Source organism: Choloepus didactylus, chromosome 23 (assembly GCF_015220235.1).
Source record: "Choloepus didactylus isolate mChoDid1 chromosome 23, mChoDid1.pri, whole genome shotgun sequence".
NCBI lineage: Eukaryota > Metazoa > Chordata > Mammalia > Pilosa > Megalonychidae > Choloepus > Choloepus didactylus.
The window spans coordinates 24,051,701-24,073,250 of NC_051329.1; the positions used below are offsets into that span (position 1 = coordinate 24,051,701).

The 21,550-nt window shown below is 50.9% G+C and overlaps 2 protein-coding genes across 2 annotated transcripts in view; both read right to left on the reverse strand.

Moving 5' to 3' along the window:
* The window catches only part of TPST2 (tyrosylprotein sulfotransferase 2), a 48,852-nt gene extending 43,409 nt beyond the window's left edge, over window positions 1-5,443 (reverse strand). The window contains exon 1 of the mRNA XM_037817131.1: window positions 5,366-5,443. The gene's annotated coding sequence lies outside the window, so the exon portion shown is untranslated. The remainder of the gene's footprint in view (window positions 1-5,365) is intronic.
* A 4,624-nt stretch (window positions 5,444-10,067) lies between these two features.
* CRYBB1 (crystallin beta B1) lies at window positions 10,068-20,980 on the reverse strand. Its single transcript, XM_037817119.1, has 5 exons — window positions 20,807-20,980; window positions 19,016-19,134; window positions 14,767-14,899; window positions 12,148-12,290; window positions 10,068-10,322 (listed from the first exon to the last, which is right to left on the reverse strand). Exons 1-5 carry the CDS (start codon window positions 20,978-20,980, stop codon window positions 10,139-10,141), a joined length of 753 nt encoding a protein of 250 aa, XP_037673047.1. The 3' UTR covers window positions 10,068-10,138.
* Window positions 20,981-21,550: the final 570 nt, after the last annotated feature.

The following is a 21,550-nucleotide window of genomic DNA, read 5'->3' on the forward strand; positions in this document are numbered from 1 at the left end:
TTTCTGGAATATGCCATGGTCAATTTGAACAAATGCCTTCCCAGTGCCCCATGAGGACAGAGATGGGGTACGGGACGGTGAAGGTGTGTTGGGATCAGAGAGACAATCTCAGGGCACTCTCAGCAGAGGACCCCAGCTGGCCCCAGAAATCTCATTCTGAATGGGGAGGGGGGCACAGAGCCAGGTGCTCCTCACCTGGGGAGTGTGGAAAGGAGATAAGCTCTGGATGCATTAAAAGCCTTGAGGGCTTCTAATGGCAGAAAAGGTTTTGGGGAATCGCAGAAAGTCTCCGATGTCCTAAACAGTAGAGCTGGAAGGACTGCTGGAGAACACAGAAACCAGTAGTTAAAAAGCTTTGTTTTTATAGCAATGGAACTATTTGTTCAAGGGACACCAAGGAGCCCTTGAAGACCTGCACCAGGGCCAGGACGGGCAAGTCACACGTGTGAGGATGGGCAGTGCAGAGAGCCCAGGCCGAGTAAGGGGCAGCTTCAGGACACTCCAGCAGCTTAGTCTAGCCCGAGCCCCCGAATTTCCGAGAGAAGTGAGAAATCACAATTTTTCTCCAAAAATGTTTGAATGTTGGCTCCATTGAAAAAGAAAAAAACAAAAAAACACCATGGGAGCGAAACTAAAACCATCCTGTGGGCCAAAGGCAACAGGATGTTAACTGCCAGTCATCAACTGGCAGCATCTATTATAGCCCAATGTGCCCATTTAACAGGTGGGGAAACTGAGGCCCAGAGAGGGGAAGCACCTTGCCCAATGTCACACAGCAATGTGGAGGGAGAGTTGGGACTCAACTGTCTCCCCAATAGCTCATGGGAGGCATTTGTGGCAGGGGTGGGGAGAGAAGGAACCTGGGTTTCATAAGCCCAAGAAGTCTCTTGTGCTGTCTCTCCAGGTAGGTGTCTGGACAGAGGGGCAGAGAAAGGACGGACATTCATTAAGAACATTTATAATAACAACGGACATTTTCTGAGAGCTTTCTACATGCTGGCCATTGAGGTGGGTAAGGATGGCAATTACGAGTGTAGACTCTGGATTCAAATCCCATTTCTCCCACTTCCTAGCTGGGTGACCTTTTGCACATGAATTCACCTCTCGGAGCCTAGTGTTCCTCTTATAGGGTTGTTGTGAGAATTTAAATGAGTGAAAGTCCAGTAAGCGCCCAGAAGTGTGCCTGGCAGCTAGCAAGCATGTGGTAATAGCAGTTATGGCTATAATGATTGCCTTTAACAGATGAGAAAACAGAGCGTGCTCCAGATTCCAAAGAGCCTGTCTGATCCCAGGGCCTCCTTTTTTGCCTCATACCAGGATAAGTAATTTCCAGCACGGGGAGACAGTTCCTATTTGTGCCTCTATTCGGCAGGTGAGGAAACGGAAGCAAAGGGAAGGCAGCCAACGGCCGCAGATCACCCGGCTCCTAAGTGGAGGAGCTGGATTCTAATGCAAGCTGTGCCCTAGGGCACTACTACTCTTCCCACTCTCTGGCCACCTGTCCCTTGCTGGGCCACAGTTACCTGGGTCAGAGGTCTGCTTGTTGCAAGAATGTACTTGACTCCTAGGCCGGCTGCTTCCCCTTGCTGCCAGCTATGCAAGCACACAGGACAAGGCGCACCCCCTCCCCAGGCTACGCGCCCCAGACACTCCCCAAGGCCTGCAGGCACTGCCCTCCACGGTCCCGCCTGCAACCTCTGGGGCTTGGCTCCGCTTGCGCTGCTCTAAATGAATCATCCCCAGGAAAACGCCTCAGGACACAAAGCCCGGGGTGGGGTGGAGATGGGAGAGGGGCATGGGAGGGGGCAGGCAGGCATCCCAGAACCTTCTCTGGAGCAGCCCTGGCCAGACGGCTGTGCATCCACAGACAGTGAGGGGCCATGAAGGCTGTAGGGACGGGTGGCAAATGGTGAGGCTGGAAGCTGCTATCTAGAGTTTCCACGGTGCCACGTGGGCAATCAAAGCCTTCCAAAAGCACATCCCAGCTGCCAACCCCAGGCTGCAGAGAAGCTGCCACCGTCGCTACAAATTCAGCCACAAAGTCACATCAATAAGGCACTCAGGAGTCCCTGCCCATTACAAGAAGCTAGTTATATCCGAGCTCTGGGGTCCGCTCCCATTGCACTCCTCACCTGAGTCCACTCCTGCTTCCACTTCCCCAGGCTGTCTGCTAAGTACACAGGAATTTAGGATTTTAAAAGGGCAAGGAAGGAAACTTATGCAAAAATGAATAAAAAGCCCCAACAAGTACACAGGGTCCCAACGTCTGCCTCCCAAACAGCAGCTGCCCAGGTGAGGCACGTCTGGTTGCAGGGTACCTGGAATGCGCAGGTGAACGCTGGTTTAATTAAGTTCCCCAAATCAGCAGACCATGGGTTTTACCTCGGGAAGAACCAACCCCCTTTAAGAAACATCAATCCTCCATGGAAACGCCATGCTCTAACCCGGGCCCTTGGCTCACCTGGCAGAAGGCAGAGTAAGGGAAGAGGTGGGGGCATCTGGGTGGGGGTGAGATGCCTGACAGGAGGAGAGGGATGTCTGTGCGTCCAGGATGCACACAAACAGGGAGTCTGTAACTCAAAACTGCTGGCTCTGGGCCTGGGGTGGGAACCTTTTGAAATAAGCAGCAGCTCACTTAGGCTAAAGGAGCTCCCCACGCAGGTGGCCACAGGAGAGTCGCCTTCAGCAAGAGCATGGACGGGGTGCAGGCCGGCCAGACTTGATTTTGGAGCAGAAGGGTGGCCTTTCCTTTTGGGCTGTGGTCTAGGAAACCCATCAAGAGTCTCCCTGGCCTCTGCAGAGCCTCAGCTTCAAGGGGGCCCTGGGCTGGCCTGGGATGGATGGGAAGATCGGAGCCATTTCCAATTTTCCCCCATTCTACCCGCAGACTCCTTAACTAGGCGCCTACTGCGTACCAGGCCTGGGATGGGCACTGTGGGCTCCTGGATTCCTCACTGTCTGCCCCCCTGCAGGACTTGGCAGGAGAAGGCTGTCAGCAAGTAATTGTCATTTGTCACTGTTACTACCAGGGTTAAAGTTAGGGGACATAAGGACACACCTTCCTCGGCTAAGCACTCTCTGGAGTTGACCTCTGTTTTCATAACGGGTGGTTGGAGAGATGTTATGGGTGACACACAAAGGGACACTTCTCGTTCTGCTGAGGCACTTAATTTAATGTGTATTAGAAAATAATTTATAACTAGCATATCAAGACAGTGATTTCACGGATTATGACTGCTTAAGAGGAGATTAAATTTATATAAAATTACCAGAACCCTCATAGTTGGCTGGTGGGAATGTAAAATGGTGCACGTGCCGTGAAAGTCTGGCAATTCCTCAAAAGGTTAAATATAAAGTAACCACCTGACCCAGCAATTCCACTCCTAGGTATATATCCGAGAGAAATAAAAACACATGTCCACACAAAGGCTTGTATGCAACTTTCAAAGCAGCATTATTCTTAATAGCCAAGAAGTGGAAACTACTCAAATGTCCATCGGCTGGTAAGTGGATAAACAAAATATGATATAGTCATATTACTGGGAATATGGAATATTATTCGGCCATAAAAAGGAATCAGCTACTGATAAGACATGGATAAACTTTGAAAATATTATTCTAAGTGAGAAACACCAGTCATAAAAGGCCACATATGGTATGATTCTATTTACATGAAATGTCCAGAATAGGCAAATCCATAGAAACAGAAAGTAGATTAGTGGTTGCCTAGAGGATAGGGGAGGGAGGAATGGGGGGGGACTGCCGGTTCTGAGTTTCTTTTGGGGATGATGAAAATGTTCTAAAATTACATAGTGATGATGGTTGCATAACCCTGTAAATACACTAAAAACCTGCAGAATCATATGCTTTAAAAGGGCAAGCTGTATATGTGAATTATAATTCAACAACGCAATTTATATAAGGTTTTTTAAAATATGGTGATATAAAGATATATCTCAAGTAAATAATAGTACAACTGAGGCTCAGTGGGGATAAAATGGTTCACAAATGGCACAACAACCCCTTGAGGACAATGCAACGAACCCTATTTTTCACTCCTGGAAACTGAGGACGGGTGGGGGTGGGGAATGCCTCCCCGGGGACACATCCCTACTGAACCCCAGAGTGAGTCTCCCCAAGATTTGTCCAAATCCACAAGCCTCTTCTTAACCATTAGCCCACCCTGCTGGAATGAAAGGAGTGTGAGACGGGAGGTGGGGAGGAGACAACCCAGCCCAGGAGACAGACAAAGGGGATTGTTAGCCAGGGAAACGGCGAGTTGCCTCCGAGGGGTTCAAAACAGGAAGCACCCCAACATGCCTGGGAGTCAGGGAAGGCTTCCAGGAGGAAGAGTCTGCCAGAAATCTCCCCAACCCCCGAACATCCCTGTAGGACATGAAGCCAGGGGGCCTGATGATGTGTTTCAGGCCTGCCACTTTCCAGCTGTGTGACTCAGGGCGAAAGGCAGGCAGGTGGCCTCCCCCAGCCTCAGTTTCCCCTTTTATAAAAGGGGAAGGGGGCAAGGGTGAGCATCGTGCTTTCCGATCACACTATAAGAGGACGGTTTCCACCCCCTCCTCCCAAGGGAGCCAGCCTTGAGTGGGAAAGCCAGACCTCGACCTCTGTCCCACATTATAATAATGACTTTGCCAGGTCAGGCACGCCCCCGTCTCGGCGACCATGCACCCCCCTTCCTTTGCTGCCACCCCCACTCCCAGGTTCCCGAGGCACCCCCTGCCCTGCTCGCACTGAGAGGGCATGGCTTCCAGAGAGGCGGGATCCTCTGCTCAAAGTTCCTCCTCCTCCTCACGAGTGACCCTCAAAGTTCACCAAGCCTCCCCCTCACCTGGCGCTCTCGGAGAACCCCTCCCACCCAGCGATTTCCGTCCCCCTACCCCCACGCCTCTACTTTCCACATGCCTCGCAACTCCATAGCAGCAGCAAGTTAACTTCCCCGCGCCCCCGGGGCGTCCGGGCGCCCGCTCGGGGGGTCTCCGCACTCCCAGGAGGGTCGGGGACTCCCAAGGCGAGGATAAACCGCCCTTCTCCACGCCGCCCTCCCGAACACACACAGGCGCTGAGCGCCTCCCCCGGCGCCGGGTCCGAGGCGGGAAGCGCGGTAACCGGGCCCGGTCTCGGTCGCACCCCGAGGAAAGCGCTCCGGGCGCGGGCAGGGTGAGGATCTTTGCACCGCCTGCCCGCGCCGCCTCCCTCCCAACTCCCAGAGCCCGAGCAGCGGCGCCGGGCCCGGGGAAGAAGCCGTGAGGACGGAGGGCGCTCCGGCGCCCGAGGCCGACCTGCAGGGGCCCCCCGCACCGGCGGCTGCAGCCCGAGGTCCCCCACGAGTCACCCCAAGGCCACCTACCGTGCCGAGGAGCCGCGAGGCGGCCGCGCACGCCCAGCAACTCCGGGCTCGCCAGCAACCTCTGCCGGGGAAGGGGGAGGTGCCCGCGCGGGGGGCGGGGCCGCGGCGCCGTGACGTCCTGGTGGGCGGGTCTCAGTTAGGCCCCGCCCCCCACTGCTGGGCCCGCCCCATGCTGCCGCCAGCGCTTGGGCGCAATAGGAAGAGCCAGTCCCGGGAGCTTGAAGTTCCCAGCCGAGAGCGCGCCTCCGAGCTGGCGGAGCCCCAGCGCCTCCGCCCTGAGCGCCTCCCGCCTGCACGCTGCGTTACCTCCTCCCTGGACTGGTCTAAGAGAATTCCTCTCTGAATGCAAGCAGTGAAGAGGAGTGCTGGCTAAGAAGTCCTGCAGAACAAGAAACCTAGGTCCAGAGCAGGGTGTATATATGCTACTGTTTGTGTAAAACAAAGGAAAAACCAAGGAGGGGTTATTTGCTTTTATATTGCTATACTTCAGTGGTTCTCAATCGGGGGCTATTTTGTCTCCTCACCCCCCACTCACGTTCGTGCACACACAAACACCTGGCCATTTAGCAATGTCTAGAGACATTTTTGGTTGTCACAGCTGGGCAGGGAATGTGCTGCTGGCTTCTGGTGGGTAGAGGCTAGGGGTGCTGCTAAACATCCTGCAGTACACAGGACAGAATTATCTGGTTCCAAGTGTCAACCGTGCAGAAGTTGAGAAACCCTGATATGTATGAATGAAATAAAGCTCCAGATTGATAAATGTCAGTTCAGTCTAAGAGATTTAACCTCTCTGTGCCTCTGTGTTTTCATCTGTAAATGGGGAAACGAATAGGCCTATCTATGCATCCTATGAATATGCATTGAATACCTGAAGAGAAGGGAAAGGGAGGGGTACACACTCACTTTGCACTTTGACCCTTTGTTCTGTTTGAAATTTTTTAATCATAGGCATATAATACCTGTGTAAAGTAAATGTCTGTAATAGTAACAACTATAACAGCAAACGTTCATCTGTATTACTGAGTGCCAGGCTTTGCTCTAAACACCACATATATTTACATATTTAAATCTCTAATAACCTTGTGCTAGGTCTATTATCATCTCCATCTTACAGATGGGGAAACCAAGGCACACAGATGCTAAGTAATTTGCCCATTCATCAACTCATTCATGCATTCAATAGATGGTTCCTTAATGCCTGCCATATGGAAGGTGCTGGGACTGACAAAATGAAATCTCCTGCCTCCATGGAGTTAGCTGGAAAAAATATAAAACTATTATATAGTGTTTACTGAGCACATATTTGAGACATTGTATGTCTAATACGCACAATAACTCTGCTGGGTGGTTTTTTTAAATCTTTTAAATTATCCCCTCTGTAGGTAGAAAAATGGAGGTCAAGGGAAAGTTCTCTGAATGCAGGAATTTGTTCAATAATCTTCCAGCATTAGCATTTCCAGAGCCTCCCATTCTAGGCCATGGGATTCGGCAGGGAACAGGGGGGCAGGACCCTGCTAGCCAGATCCTCCAACAAGGATTCACAGAAAAGCGAGGCCCTGTAGCTGGGGAGGAAGGAGACAGGGCATTAACCTCCCAGGAGGAGGGCCGGGGGGGGGGGGGGGTGACCTCCTGCGTGTTTAAGCTGAACCCTGAGGCTACATGCCCGGGGAACATCTTCCAGGCCCTGCAGGAAGGAGGCAGGTGTTGTCCCTGCAGAAGGGATCAGAGAGGTCAGCAGAGGCTGGCGGTTGAAGGACTTTGTGGGCTGTGGGAAGAGCTCAAGATTTCTTTTTGCAATGGAGATCCATGCATAGGTGCTCCGCAGGGGAAGGATGTGATAAGCTTAGCTGTTTGCAGAGATCCCACTGTTTGCTGTGTGAACAGGCAGGGAGGTGGGCTTGGGGGCTGTTGCAATAATCCCGGGGAGAGTGTTGACCCAGGGAGAGGCCAGGGGATGGAGGGGCTGTTCTGGTTCCAAAGATGTTTGGAAGACAGAACCAGCAGGCCTTGGTTTCAGGGATAAGGAAGGGGACCAGAATGAACCACAGGTTTCTAAGTTGGGCCTGCTCCTCAAGCCCCCAGCTCAGCAAACCCCTTCCGGGCTCAAGCTGGCTGTCACCTTCTCGAGGAAGCCTACCTGCTCCCCAGGACATCCTGATGGAAGAGAGAGTGGACCACTTGGCCTGGGAATTTGATACGACTTTGAAGGTAGAAGCAAGATGCCCAGACTGAGCTCATCCCTGTCTGGTCCTCGTCTGTGGACATCTGGGGCAGAGACCTCATCTGTCTTCTCCTCCAGGCTGTGTCTCCAGCATTTGACAAAGCCTGGCATTCAGGTTGCCCTCAATAAATATTTGTCCAAAAAAGGAAGAATAAATGTAGCATAAAACCTGATAAATCTAAAATTCTTTCTAGCTGAGACATTTAAAAGATGCCGCTGACAATGTATCAATAATGACCCATTATTCAGGTGCTTGCTATGTGCTAAGCACCTTATAAACATTATACTCAAGCTGATCATTTATTCCTCCCGACAACCTTCTGAAGTTTTATTATCATTACTCCCATTTTACAGATAAGGAAAAAGAAGCCCCATTGGGTAATTTGACTTGCCCCAAGAGCAACAGCTGGCAAGCGGCAGAGCTGGGATGCAAACTCAGATCTCTCTCACCCTTTCTAGAACACCAGTGGAAGGAGGTGGCAAAGCAGTGGGCAGGAAGCCAGGGCAGATGGGACAGGTGCCAGCTCCCCGGCAGGTTCCCTTCGCCTACTGGAAGGATGTGGGGTTGCTGTTTGGAGCTGAGTACCTAGACTTTACTCTTCGATCCTGGGTATCTGACCCAGGTGACTGGTTGTCATAGCAGCATGGCTCTAAAGAGTATGCCCATCTCTTGCAAACCTCCTCAGGGCTTCCTGGCACCATGCCCTTTCCCCAGAACCAGTGACACAGTTGCCGGGTGCCCATCGGTATCTGGTGCTGGCACAGAAAGGAACAGGTTTCTTTCCTGCTTTGCTCACCATCTCTGAGTGGTCTCCCACCCCCACCCTGCCAAATTGGTGCTCCATGCCCCAATGCCCAAAGGACAGTGAGTGGCTTCCTGTTGCTAAGGACAGGAGATGATGTTTCATCACCCAGATTCTTTGTCTTCCCCAAAGCCTGTAACTCAGAGACTCATGAGCTGGGACTGAGCATTGGAACCCGATGACGCCCCAACTTGCCCAGACATTGTGTTCCAAATTCAGTGTTTGGGAAGAGACCCATGCAGGGTCAGAACTACCACTGGAAAGTCCCTGAGAAGGCTTACGGACACTCTGGCCATTTGGTGAGCTCAACTCCTCTGGTTTCCTCCAGCATCCATAGCCATCTTCTCATTTCTTTGGCTGAGCAGAAACAGGCCCTTCAAAAGGTCCTTTTTACAAATAGGTTCACACCCACAGGAAGGTGGATTAAGAATCGAGCACGTCTTCTGTGGGTACATAATTCAGTCCCCAACACAACTCACCAGGCTTCTCTCTGGCCTCCACCAAGCCCGTTTTGCTCCAGAGATGCCAAGTACAATTGGGCAGGTTGGGCACAGCACAAGGGTGCTGCATTCACAGAGTAGACAGAGATTTATATTTGTTTCTGGCAGACAGCAATAAAACGTCTTCAGGAGGATGTCTTTTTATCACTTGCACAAAAGTGCCATACGGAGTTGCAGGACCCTGCTGTTTGTTAACCCCCTCTACCCTCTCCATTCTCTACCAAGCAAACTTCTGCTCCATCCTTCAAGGCCGTTTTCAAATATCCCTTCCTTCTAGAAATTTCCTTGGCAACCCCTTCCACACCAGGTTTCCTGCACAGATTAATGGTTAATAATATCAATCAATGTTAATTGCTGATACGAGGGGCAACATTGCCTGGAACAGATTTCCAAAGAGCAGGGCATATACCATTGATCATCTGAGCAGTGATTCCAGGTGAAACCTGGACCCAGGATTAAATCACACTGAATCAGATAAGAGGAAAGAAATAAAAAAGCTCTTTTCAATCTTCTTTGATTAAAGCAGGAAGAAAAAAAAAACCTCAGTTTGGTGCAAGTGTGTCTATCACATCTCTTTCCACCACTTGCTAAATATCTATTTTGTCAAGGAACAAGCAGGTCATAGGCCTAGAGCTTCTGGGGGGCCAATGGGGTCTGCTAGGAATTAGATACGTGGCCTTCTGTAAATTGTATTTATTTTTATGACTGCTTTCTATCCATGGCATATGATACTGATTTTCCACTTCCCTAGTGTTATAAAGTTTTACCTACAAATCAATGTATTTAAGCCAAGAACAGTGAGTCTATTTAAATAAAATGTACTGAGTAAATAACAGAACAGGTGGTATCACGAGGGTGATGCCTGAAGGACTAGAGTCTGAAAACAGATTTATTTGAGAGTCCAGGTTCTTGAGCCAGCCTGCCTGGCTTCAAACTACCACTCACTTGCTGTGTGACCTTGGGCAAGTCACTTCCCCTCTCTGAGCCTCAATTTCCTCACATGTTAAATTGGAATAATGATAATGCCTGCTCAGAGTGACGAAAAGGATATACTAAAATAGCGTGTGTAAAGAACTTCACAGCATTCACTAATTACTCTTATAATTATTATTAAGACCAGAGAAGTCATAGCCTGCAATAATGAGGGACCACAAGGCACGCATCTGTTCATATCGGCTTTAGGGACTTTTATTTGCGTGGGGAGGGTGGGGACATTGAGCCTGAGGAGGGGACAGAGAGGAGCGTAGACTCACTTGGGGGGCTCGGCAGCCAGGATGGGGAAGCGGCCCTCGCGGTGCCACTGCCTGTCACGCAGGCGGCGCACGGCTTGCATCTGTGGCTGGAAGGCCCCCCACTCGTTCCAGTGCTGGAAGTCGCCGGGCTCCAGGAGGTACTGGTACCCACGGTAGCCGGGGTACTGGTAGCCCACCCAGCTGGGAGGAAAGCAGGAAGGACAGCATGGAGGCAACCCCAGCCTCACTGCCTGGCACCCAGGCCCCTGCCCAACCAGCCGGCCCTCTGTCTATTTCCATCTCCCATCTCTGGGGCATGGGTTTGGGTGCCACAGGGCCCCTCTGTCCCCGCTTTCCCCCTTCCTACTGTGTGTCCTTGGGCAATGACTTCACCGCTCTGACAGGCCTCAGTTTCCTCCTCAGAAAAGTGGGGATGGTCATGTGGCTGGTTAATTAGGGTGTTGTGGAGCCCAAAATGGGAAAACGCACCTAATGTGCTTCCTAAGCATGTGGCTTGTGCATGGAAGCACTGAAAGTGCTGATCTGGGGATCTGAGAATCAATGAAGGTGAGGATGGGGCTGGTTGGCAATGACGCAAGGAAGGGGGAGGAGGCTTGTTTGGAGGGGAAAAAAAATAACGGGCTTCCTTGAGTGTAAGTGAATTTGTATGTAATGATTAGGACCTACCCGAGTTCAAACCCTAGCTCTGCCATTTACTAGCTGTGGGAAGCTGGGTAAATGACTTATCAGAACCTCAGTTTCCTTTCTGTGATGTAGGGATGATAATGCACCTACCTCGTGGGTGTGTTTTAAAGATCTAATAACTATTAGCACAGTGCTTGGTCCACAGTAAGCACTCAATAAATGCTAGTTATGTTTATGAATGATTAATTTCTAACCTCTCGCATTGCATCTGCTGAAAGGGTTTTTTCCAGGCCACTCCCAGACCCCCTGCCCATCTTCCAAAGCCTGGTTTAAGTTCTAGCCTCCTCTGATAAACCTTTTCTGACCCTCCTCCTGCCCCAACACATATACCAAGTCCTAGAAACCATGCTTCCTTTAAAGAAAACCATGTATCTAATGCCCTGTCAGGACCATCTCTTGCCTAGTATTGTTGGTCACCATCTCACAGGTATACTTGGGTTTCCCCTAGTAGGCCAGGTGAGCCCCTTGAAGGCAGGAAATTTCACCTTATTCGTGTCTGCCTTACCCAGTGAGCCCAGTGCAGTGCCAAGCTCACTGTCAATGCCCAGTATATTTGGCATGGCTCGAATGGCAGGGATACAAGTTTGAGGGAAGGGGAATGGAAAGAGAAAAAGGCCAGGGCCCTGATGGTTTTACGGGAGCTCAGAAAGAGTCTGGGGTGGGGAGAAAGAAGAGAGCCTTACATTTGGCTAGAGGAGACCAGGGGTTTCTGGCATGGTTGTTTAGAGGCAGGGGGCTGGATAAAGTTACCTGCTTTGGGTATCCAGTTCTTCCCTTCCAGGACCTGGGGTTATGCAATCTGTCTTTACAAACTTTGAATCCTGGGAGTTGTGAGCACAAAGGGCCCTTTTAATAGCAGGGCGTTTGGTGTGCCCATTGTACAGCTGGCAGTACTGAGACAAGAGAGGGGCAGGGGGCTTCTGTTGCTCAGATTCACTTCTCTGAGTGCACACTGCTGATTTCCCCAAATACTCTTTTTCCCTAGATACATCCAGAATCATCTTTCCACATCAACTCTGACCCCCTGACTTCATTATTCCCCCAATATCAGTCTGCGTTCAGCATCTCCTATTCACCCCATCATCCAATTCCTAGAACCAGTTGCCACATTTGTTTGCACTGACAAGGAATCAGTCAAAGTACAACTCCCCTCCCCAGAGGACTGAAGTTCTATTGGCCGAGTCACTGGATCCAGCACCCAGAGAATCTGGGAGGGGCACAGCCTCCCCTCTGCCTCTGAGGTTATACTCTGTGAAGGGGACAGCCTTCATGTCTGTCTGTGCTTGAGGCGGGGCGACCAGGCTAGCAGGAGGACACTTACGTTCCACCAGAGACCCTCACACTGCCCACGCGGTCACAGAAGCCAAAGGCCCAGACACTGGGCACATCGTCTTCCTGGATCTCCATCGTGTTTCCCTTGAAGTTGGCCCCTTCAAATAGGCAGATCTTGTGCTCCAGGGAGTCCTGGAGAAGGAGAGGCTGGATAAGGCATGTGGAATGTGCATTGGGCAAAGAAGGCTGAGGCCTCCTGGTGTGACCCGGGGAGAGAGAGAGAGAGAGAGAGAGAGAGAGAGAGAGAGAGAGAGAGAGAGAGAAGGCTGAGTCTGCTCAGGCCACTGTGGGACTCTTCCAAGATTGCTGCTGACTGGTTTGGAAAGACCCTTCTTATCTGTGAATGGGGCATATCAGCTGCTATTTCACAGGGCTGTCATGGGATTTAAATGGGTTAACCTTACAGAGCACTGAGCACAGCCCCTGGCGTCCACCAAGTGCTCAAAAAGAGTTACTCAATTTTAAAAAAATTATGTTGATGGTCAGGAATGCAGATACCGAGGTTCTTGACCAATGGCACACAGCCAGCAAGGAGCAGAACTTTCAAGAAAAACAGTTCTCAATTTTGTAGGTGCTTCTTATGAATGGGATGAAAGTTAGGAACTGACCCTGGGGGCACCCTGGAGCACTGGTGGACACAGACCTGGGTTTGAATCCTGCCTCTGACGCTTATGTGTTGGGGATCTTGGGCATTTTTACCTTGCCCACCCCTCTGCCCCACTGAACCATAGTTTTCTCATCTGTAGAGTGGGGTTACACTTGCATCGTGGTGTCATAACAATTATTGAACTCACAATTGAGTGTCAAAGATGTGACGGACCCACCCTTGAATTTGGGCACAGGATTCCTAATACTGGCTTATATAGATTTCCAATGCTTTTAAGACCATGTGCCTGATTTTGGGGGTTTTTAGGTTTGCCCATTATTTCTATAACATCAGGGATAGTCCAACTGTTGCCAAGTAATCAGGAGCCGTTACAGGCCCAAGGGTACAGAGAGGGCCAAGAAAGGATAGCAGTGTGATGCCAACCTTGGTGTCTCTGGTGTCCCACGGACCTGGGTTCAAATCTCAGCCTCTTCTCTCACCAGTTGTGTGACCCTTAGCCAGTCACTTTTGATTTCTGAGCCTTGGTTTCCTTGTCTTTGAAACTAATGTCATAATAGTCTCTACCACATAGGATTGTTGTAGAAATTGTGGGAAAGACAGGTAAAGCACCCAGCCCATAGTAGGTGCTCAGTAAAGGGGTGCTATGATTATCTGTTATTCTTCACCAGGAAGACGAGGAGTCCAGGATGTAAGCAAGTCCCAATGAGGAAGACTCCAATAGAGGAGTGTAGCTGAAGAGTGGGCCAGAGGGAAGGAGAATAGATCAAGGAAGGCTTCATGGAAGAAGGGACATTTGAGAAGGGTCTTGAAGGTTAAGTAGGAGTGCATGAGATTAAGAAGGGAAAGAGAACAGGGAAGGCATTCTAGGCAGAGGAGAGCGCAGGCAAAGGCTGGGAGGTTGGCATGTGCCTGGTGGCTGCCTGGAAAAGCAGATCTGTGTGGCTCGAGTGTAAAGTGGTGTGTGTGAGACAGGGATGGGAGCAGGGAGGGCATTTTGAGCCTTTGGATGTGACTTATTGAACTAGATGATTTAAGGAAAACCCAAAGCCTCGTGCCTGACTCATAGTAAGTGCTTAATTCATGAGAACATCTATTATTTATTAGTCTTGAGGGCCTTGGGAAAGCAAGGTACCATCCGTGGTTCCCTGTTGATGGTGGCATCAAGTCCAAACTCTGGCCTGGCCTCTGCCAACACCTCCTATCCCAGCTCTGCCCCCTCCCCTCCTCTCCCCCTGCCCCAGCCACACTGGCCTCCTTTCAGTTCCTGGATAACACCGGGCTCATCCTTGCTTCAGGAACTGTGCACATACAACTCCCTGGAAGGCTTTTCCATCAGCTCTTTGCATAGATGGCTCGATTCCCATCCTTGGAGAGCAGGTTTTCCTGATCTTCCCCTGGACACTCCTCCAATGCCAGAGCCCCCCAGCCCCCTCCTCCACTCTCCTAGCATACTGCACTGCCCTGGGCGGCATTTACCCCACTTTGCAATGATGCATTATTTCTATGATTAGGTTTTCAGGGTCTGCCTTCGCCCCCAGGGTAGAGGGGGTAAGCCCCATGAGGTTTGGGACCTTCTCTGCCCAATTCACTAGTGTGTGCCCAGAGCCTAAACCCACGCCTGGTGCAAGCAGGCCAAGCAGAGACTGGCTGGATGAGTTTAAGTAGAAGACTATCAGGAAGATGTGCAGCCAGAGTCAAGAAACATGCTACAGAGAAGCAAGGAAGACATTGCAGTTTTTAGCTTCCAGCAACCAGGAGGTCTTTGCCACTCTCTACAGTGGCAGGGAAGGAAATAACCTGGTTTCGAGTTTAGCATTTCCCTGGGGATTCCTAACAGGGCTGGGCACACAGTAGGCATGGCAAGGATGCCTTAGGAATTGATGGGGTCGCCATCCTTCCCTCCTCTTACCTCCATCCCACCCATTGCCCTGGTCACGCTCAGCTCTCAGACTCTCTGTCTTGCCCCACTGATCCCCCAGCCCCGGCCCCGGAGCCACTCACCATCCTGATAGGCCGGAAGGACATGAGCCGGTCGCTGCGGTAGCTGCTGGACCACGTGTCCCAGCGTGGGTACTCGCCCTTCTCCAGGACAAACATCTCCCCCCGGAAGTTGGACTGCTCAAAGGCGACCCAGCTGGATGTGGGAGGGGAAAGGGAGGGTGGAGAGGGCAGGCAGGAGCAAAGGCAGAGAGGAGAGAAATCGTTAGCAGGAGCCACCCCCCTACACACACACACACCCACACATACCCCTGCCTTCTCATCTTCCCCTTGCCTGACAGCCCTGGGGCCCGTGGGAAAGTCCCAAGGAGACCTGGCACAGCCGGGTTCAGTTCCAGGCTGTGTGATCATGGGCACATGGCTTCACCTCTCTGAGCCTCATTTTCCCTGTCTCTACTAATGTACCTTTTTCCTTAGAGTCGGTGAAGGATTAAATAAGATAATATGTGCAATTAACCAAGCAAAGTGTTTCCCCAAATATAGGACTCACACTGTGAGCTTAAGTGCTTCGGGGTCTTGGTGTCAGATAACACATAAGGAGAAAGTCACTTTCTTTTAAGCCTGATTACAGCTAAGGAAGTCTGTTTGATGCTATTGTGCCTTTAACACTTGCTCATCTCTCTTTTTGTAGCAGAGGGCAGCCTCCGGCTCAGAGCCTTGAGCAGGCAGCAGTATAATGACAATGCTTTGTAGCCCTTGTAATAATTGGTTTTGGATACATTTTATTCATAGCAAGTAATACTCGCTTTCTATTTATAAAAGTGACATGAAGTTTATTTTTTAAAATACTTATGTGTTTAAATAAATAATAGTTCCGGAGGTACTGAGATAAGGAAAAAATGACACAGGTGCTTGAGTCCTACTTTCGGTAATGAATTGTAACCCCCAGTAGCTGATATGAGGGCAGTGGGAGGGAAATGATAGTGACATCTACTGCTCAGCAACCTGTAAGAATTAAATGCAATAGTGAATCTGAAGACATCTAGTCCCCTATGAGGACTAATCAAAAGTTTGAAATCAAATGGGGGCTTTTCCTGGCTTTCCCAGTGCAGGTTAATGAACAGCAGAAATTGAGCTTGTGTTAGAGGGAGTGGGGAGGCTGGGGGCACCAGGCTCTCCCCATTTCACAGATGAGAAGGCTGAGACTAGAGGACCCCCGGACCTTTGCTCAGTGTGTGTTCAGGAGCAATCAGGGAACAAGGGAGGGGCGTAAGAAGAGGATGACATCATCTCCTGGTGGCTGCTGGGACCTTCCTCTACCCAGAAGATGAGGGTGATGGATACCACCATCAACTGAGCTGGGGGCCTCAGGTCTTTGTCTGAGGGCTCAGCTAACCCACACTGGAGTTGAATTGAAGATGTGAATTTTTCCTTCTAGAATACAGTTCAATCTGCCTCAGCCATGCTGGGTCTGGGGATGGATGGGTGGATAGATGGTTGGAAAGGTGGGTTGATGGGTGGATGGATGGATGGGTGAGTGTGTGGATGGATGGGTGGATGGGTGGATGGATGGGTGGGTAAGTGGGTGGATGGGTGGATGAGTGGATGGGGGTGGGTGGGTGGATTGGTAGATGGATGGATGGATGGATGGGTAAGTGGGTGAATGGGTGGATGAGTGGATGGGGGGTGGGGGGTGGATGTGTGGGTGGGTGGGTGGGTAGATGGATGGGTGGATGGATGGATTGATGGTTTGATGGGTGGATGGATGGATGGGTGGGTGGATGGGTGGATGTGGGGTGGGGGGTGGATGGATTGGTGAATGGATTGATGGGTGGGTGGGTGGATGGGTGGAGGGATAGGTGGGTGGGTGGATGGGTGGATGGATGGATGGATGGATGGGTGGGTGGATGGGTGGATAGGTGGATGGGGGTGGGGGAGGTGGGTTGATGGGTGGAGGGATGGATGGGTGGATTGATGGGTGGATGGATGGGTGGGGGTGGGTGGAGGGATAGGTGAGTGGATGGGTGGGTGGATGGGTAATGGGTGGGTGGGTGGATGGGTGGGTTGCTGGTGGGTGGGTGGGTGGATGGGTGATGGGTGGGTGTGTGGGTGGGTGGGTAGGGGGATGGGTGGATGACTAACTGGCTGGCTGGCTGGGTGGGTAGGTGGATGGGTGGATGGGTGGATGAATGGATGAATAGATGGGTAGGTGGGTCGATGGATGGATGGTGGGATGATCCATGGCTGGCTGGCTGGCTGGGTAAGTAGATGGATGATGGATGGATAGATGGGTGAATAGATGGGAAGAGAGTCTTAGAAGATGGTATCGTGTAGAAGTTAAAAGCATGGAATTTGGAAACATACTTACCTGAGTTCCAATCCCAGTTCACTGTTAAATTTGCTGCATGACTTAGAGCAATCACCTAAATAAAAGCCTCAGTAAAAGGGACGAAATGATTGCATCTACCCTATCAGGAGGTCGTGATGGCTTAGAAGAGGGAAGGCATGGAATGGCTCCAGCCCAGAGTTAGCACAGTAAGTAATATCTTTTATGATTAAAGAGAGAGGGAGGTCGCTGGAGGTTTGAGCCTACGGAAAGATATTGAACCCCCCAAAAGAAGCTCCTCCATCCACTTAATGGAGGGCTATGCCCATTGAGGGCCCGTTGTATGAGTGGAAGGTTTTAAGTATTTATTTCAAAGACTTTTCTCTTTTCCCAGGGCCCATTTGAGCCTTCTGAACAAGGAGAGAGGCAGGGCAGAAATCTTAATTTACTGATACAGAAATAGAGGCTCAAAAGGAGCAAGTCACGGGTGTAAGGTCACACAACGGTGCCACGTGTCAGATTCAAGTCTCCTAGACAAGCCTCCCTGCCCCCTGCCTTGCCCACCTCCTCCTCGGTATCCTTTCTTCCCACAGTGGCTCTTCCTGTAGCCCTGCCCAGCTCTGACACAGACCACGGGGCCCCTGTCTCCCCATCAGATGCAGGCCCCATCGGAGCATATAGCAGAGACCAGCTGCATCTTCGTTTGAGGAAAAATACTCTGGGTTTGAGTCACCAGCCCTGAAAAAAAAAAGCCTCGAAAACCCAAGCAGGCCACTTCCGGCAGCTTGTGTCCGCAGCTGGGCTTTGGGGCTGGGGGTGGGGCTGAGGGTGGGTTGACCACACTGGGGGAGAGGGGGTGCAGGAGGTAGAGAGGGTCCCCCGGGCCTACCCTGGGCCAGGATTACTTGGCTAAGCTCTCAGGGCAGCGAGGAAGGAAGTAATCCTCATCGTGACCTCCACATCTGGGTGCCCACCAAGTACCAGGCCTAAGCTGCCTGTTGGGGTGGCAGGGACCCTTATGCTCCCTGTTTCAGAGATGAGGAAACTGAGGCTTAGAGACTGGGCAGGGCAAATGGCAGGATTAGGACTTGAACCCAGGACTCATCTCTGTTCTTTCTGCCACAATATATCCCACATGCTTGGATTAGAGGCTAAATCCTGTTTGCCAAAATCCAGTACCCCTTGGGGGATTTTTGGGGTGGGGTCAACAAGAGGCAAAGTGCCAGGTGGCTATTGCCCCAGCACTGAATTTAGCATTCAGGGGCTGGAGCTGGGGGATGATTATCTCTGCTTTGTAATAGGGATCCCTGAGGCCCTGAGAAGCCCACCCAGGAGGGGCAGGCCTGGAATCAGGCAGTGAAGCTTAGTGGTTAAAGCACGGGCACTGAAATCGATCAACCTGAGTTGAATCTGCCTGCCATTCACTGCTAGGTGACCTCAGCCAAGGGACTTAACCCCTCTGAGCCTCAGTTTCCCCACCTGTCCAGTGGGGATGGGAATAGTGCCTCCTTCATAGCATAATGTGCAATCATCCAGGTAAAGCCCTCAGTACCTGGCACCTAGTGGGTGCTCAACAGATGTACCTTTTGACTCGTAGTCTTGCCTGATGCCCAGGGTGGGTGGAAAGCTGGTGAACACTCAGCTCTTTGGCCTCCTCCTGCCCTCAGTGATGGGCCAGGGCCCCGTCTATAGTTGAAGCAGTGTTTTTTCTGGAACCCAGAACCATGACTTTCCGGTAGTGTGGCCTTGTGCAAATCAGATCACTTCTCTGAGCCTCAGTTTCCTTATCCATAAAATGGGAAAGAGGAGGATTGGAAAGAACATATGTGCCACTGTGAGCAGAGTTACTGGCACAGAGCAGGCTCCCAGCTACTATTGTTTTGTTGTTGTTATTATTTCACTATGGGAGAAGGAGCGCCCCTTCCCCCAAACACACACACACACACACACACAAACACACACACACACACACACACACACACTTACGGGCCCGAGGTGACAATGAGGCTGCGCACTCGGTCTAAGCCGCGGTCTCCCAGATTCAAGCACTCCCCGGAGAATTCCACATGTCGGCCCTGGAAGTTCTCCTGCTCAAAGGCCACCAACTGCAGAGGAGAAGCCCCCAGGCCCAAGGGGACAGGGTCAGCAGAGGGAGGAATTACCTCCCAAATGGAGAGATTCCAGGTCACAAATTAAATAAGTGACTATGTAAGTTAAAGCAGGCTGTGCATGGGCCACATAAGAGCGCATCATGAACCAAGGATTGGAAAATGCTCCAGTCTTCCTTTCCCCCTAGTTCTGGACTTAACATCTGCACCATCATTAGGAACTAAAGTACCTCCTTCTAGGCTTTTATCTACGCCGTTCCTCCTGCCTGGAATGCCCTCTCCACCACACATCCCCATCCTGGCACTCCCACCATCTAACCAATGCTCAGTCACTTGTTCGCGACTCAGATGTCACCTCCTCCAGGAAGTCCTCCCTGATGCCTCCTCACTACTGTACTCACCCCATTAGCTGAGCCTTGGTTTCCCCAGCTGTGAAAGGAGAAGTTTCATATAGATCCTCACCCCAGCAGTTCCACCCCTCCTTTCATCTGCTCAACAGAAACTCTTGCACACGTGCCCTGGGGACACAGATAAGAACATCCCAGCTGCCCTGTTCACAAGAGCAAAAACTAGCAGCGACCCAAATGGTCCTTGGCAGGGGAGTGAGAGGAGAAAAGGGTTATTCTGGATGATATTCTGAAATATTTTTTGACAGACAAATGACCTACAGCGATGCACAGTGATGGACGGACATTAGAAATCTTGTGGTCAGTGAAAAAAAAAAAAAAAAAAAAGCCTGGAATGATTACACAAAGCATGTTTCAGTTTCTTTAAAAACTAAAACAAAAATACATACTTTTAATGAAGAATGCATAAAATATATATTTTTTAAAAAGCAAGCAGACAATGGGTAGAGGGGTGAGAATGCCTTAGTGGGAGATGACAGGGGTAGGGTTTTTTTTTTTTGGAGGTGGGGGGTGACCCTTTATAGTTAGCTAGAGGATTTTTACCAAGTCCTGAGTTTTAAGATGGGTGGTGAGATTGCAGTTGTGTGCTGCTTTATTAAAAATTAAATAATAAATAGTTCAATAACTACATAGATAAAAGCAGGTCATGCATAGACCAAAGGAGAGCCATCACGAGTCAAGGGTTGTGAAATGACCCAATTCCGGGCACCTGAGGTTGAAACCCACCCAACCCAACTCCAGCCAAACCCCAGAAGACTAGATGCCTTGTTCTCCAGGAGTCCTTTCAACCTTGACTGCTTCAAATACTTCCAGGAGGTTCTGAGACCATCCTAGTGGCCCAGGACAGACTGTCCCTGCTCCTAAGCCAGCCCACTTCCTTCTGATCTCCTTCCATTTCTTTCTTTTGATGAAGTCTAAGCACGTGCTTGTGCAGGGCTGACACGACTGGCTGCTGTCCCTTCAACCGTGAAACGCTGCATTTTAGCTGCTGTTTAACAACTCCAGATGTAATGGGTCCCCCCCTCCCCTTTCCAGGTGTGTTTTGGCTTCTGGATGGGCCTGGGTCATGTTTGTGTCAGGGAAGGAGGAGAGGAGAGGAGTCAAAGGGGGAGGAAAAGGAGAAAAGAGACAGGAGGAAGGGATAAGGAGGGAAAAGGAAAATAGGCTAAGGAGGAGAAAGAGGGGGAGGTGAGAAGGAAGAGGAGAAGTGGGGAGAGGAGCCAGAGGGGGTGAGCTCTGCCACCCCAGCCCCAGGTCCTTACCTTGTAGCTTCCAGGAGGGAGGTCCCCCACTTTGGCACTGGGTATGGGCACGGATGCTGGGGCCAGGGCAGGGCCGGGGGCTGGAGCCATTCCTGCAGGCGGGTTCCCCTTCCCTTTGGCATCAGGCCCTGTGTTCACCGCAGCTGTGGCTGAGGCTGTTGTAGCCTGAGACATGGTCCCTGAGTCTGCAAAGAAATCCTTGGCCTGGGTTAATTCAGGGATGGCATCCCTGAGGTGGCTCCCCACTCCACACCCCCCTTGCTCTGCTTTATGAGGCACCTTTGAACTCATTCCTCCCTTTCTGCTTCTAAAACAGAAGGCTGGGACGTTATCATCCCTCACCGCCACCCCAGCTGACCACCTTTCCTCTGAGCCTCCGGTCATGCTGTTCCCTGCACCAAAAATGCTCTTCCTTCTGCTTGGTACTACCTTAGCCTGCTGCAGGTTTTCACACCACGAATCATACTTATCACCTGCTTGCACGACTTCTTTTTGCTTCACCAGATTAAGGTGTTGATTGCTAACAACAAGTCATATTTGGGGTTACTTACCGTATGCCAAGTAATTAACTTATCTGGCCCTTAACCCTATGCGGTTGGTGTATTCATTATCCCCACCGAGCAAACTGAAGCTTAGGAGCCCACGCAGCTAGTAAGTAGTAGGTCTCCGATTTCAACTGCAGCAACTGGGTGCTAAAAGACTTTGCCATTTCCTTATTCTTTGTACTCGCCCCTCCATTCCCAG

What these genes read in the sequence shown, in the direction of transcription:
- CRYBB1 (XM_037817119.1), bottom strand. Translation starts at nt 20,980, where the DNA reads ATGTCTCAGGCTACAACAGCCTCAGCCACAGCTGCGGTGAACACAGGG. An exon ending in CTCATTGTCACCTCGGGCCC is followed by an intron (nt 14,900 to 19,015) that starts GTAAGTGTGTGT and finishes TCCCACATCCAG; the next exon opens with CTGGGTCGCCTTTGAGCAGT. An exon ending in CCTTCCGGCCTATCAGGATG is followed by an intron (nt 12,291 to 14,766) that starts GTGAGTGGCTCC and finishes CTCCTTCTCCAG; the next exon opens with GACTCCCTGGAGCACAAGAT.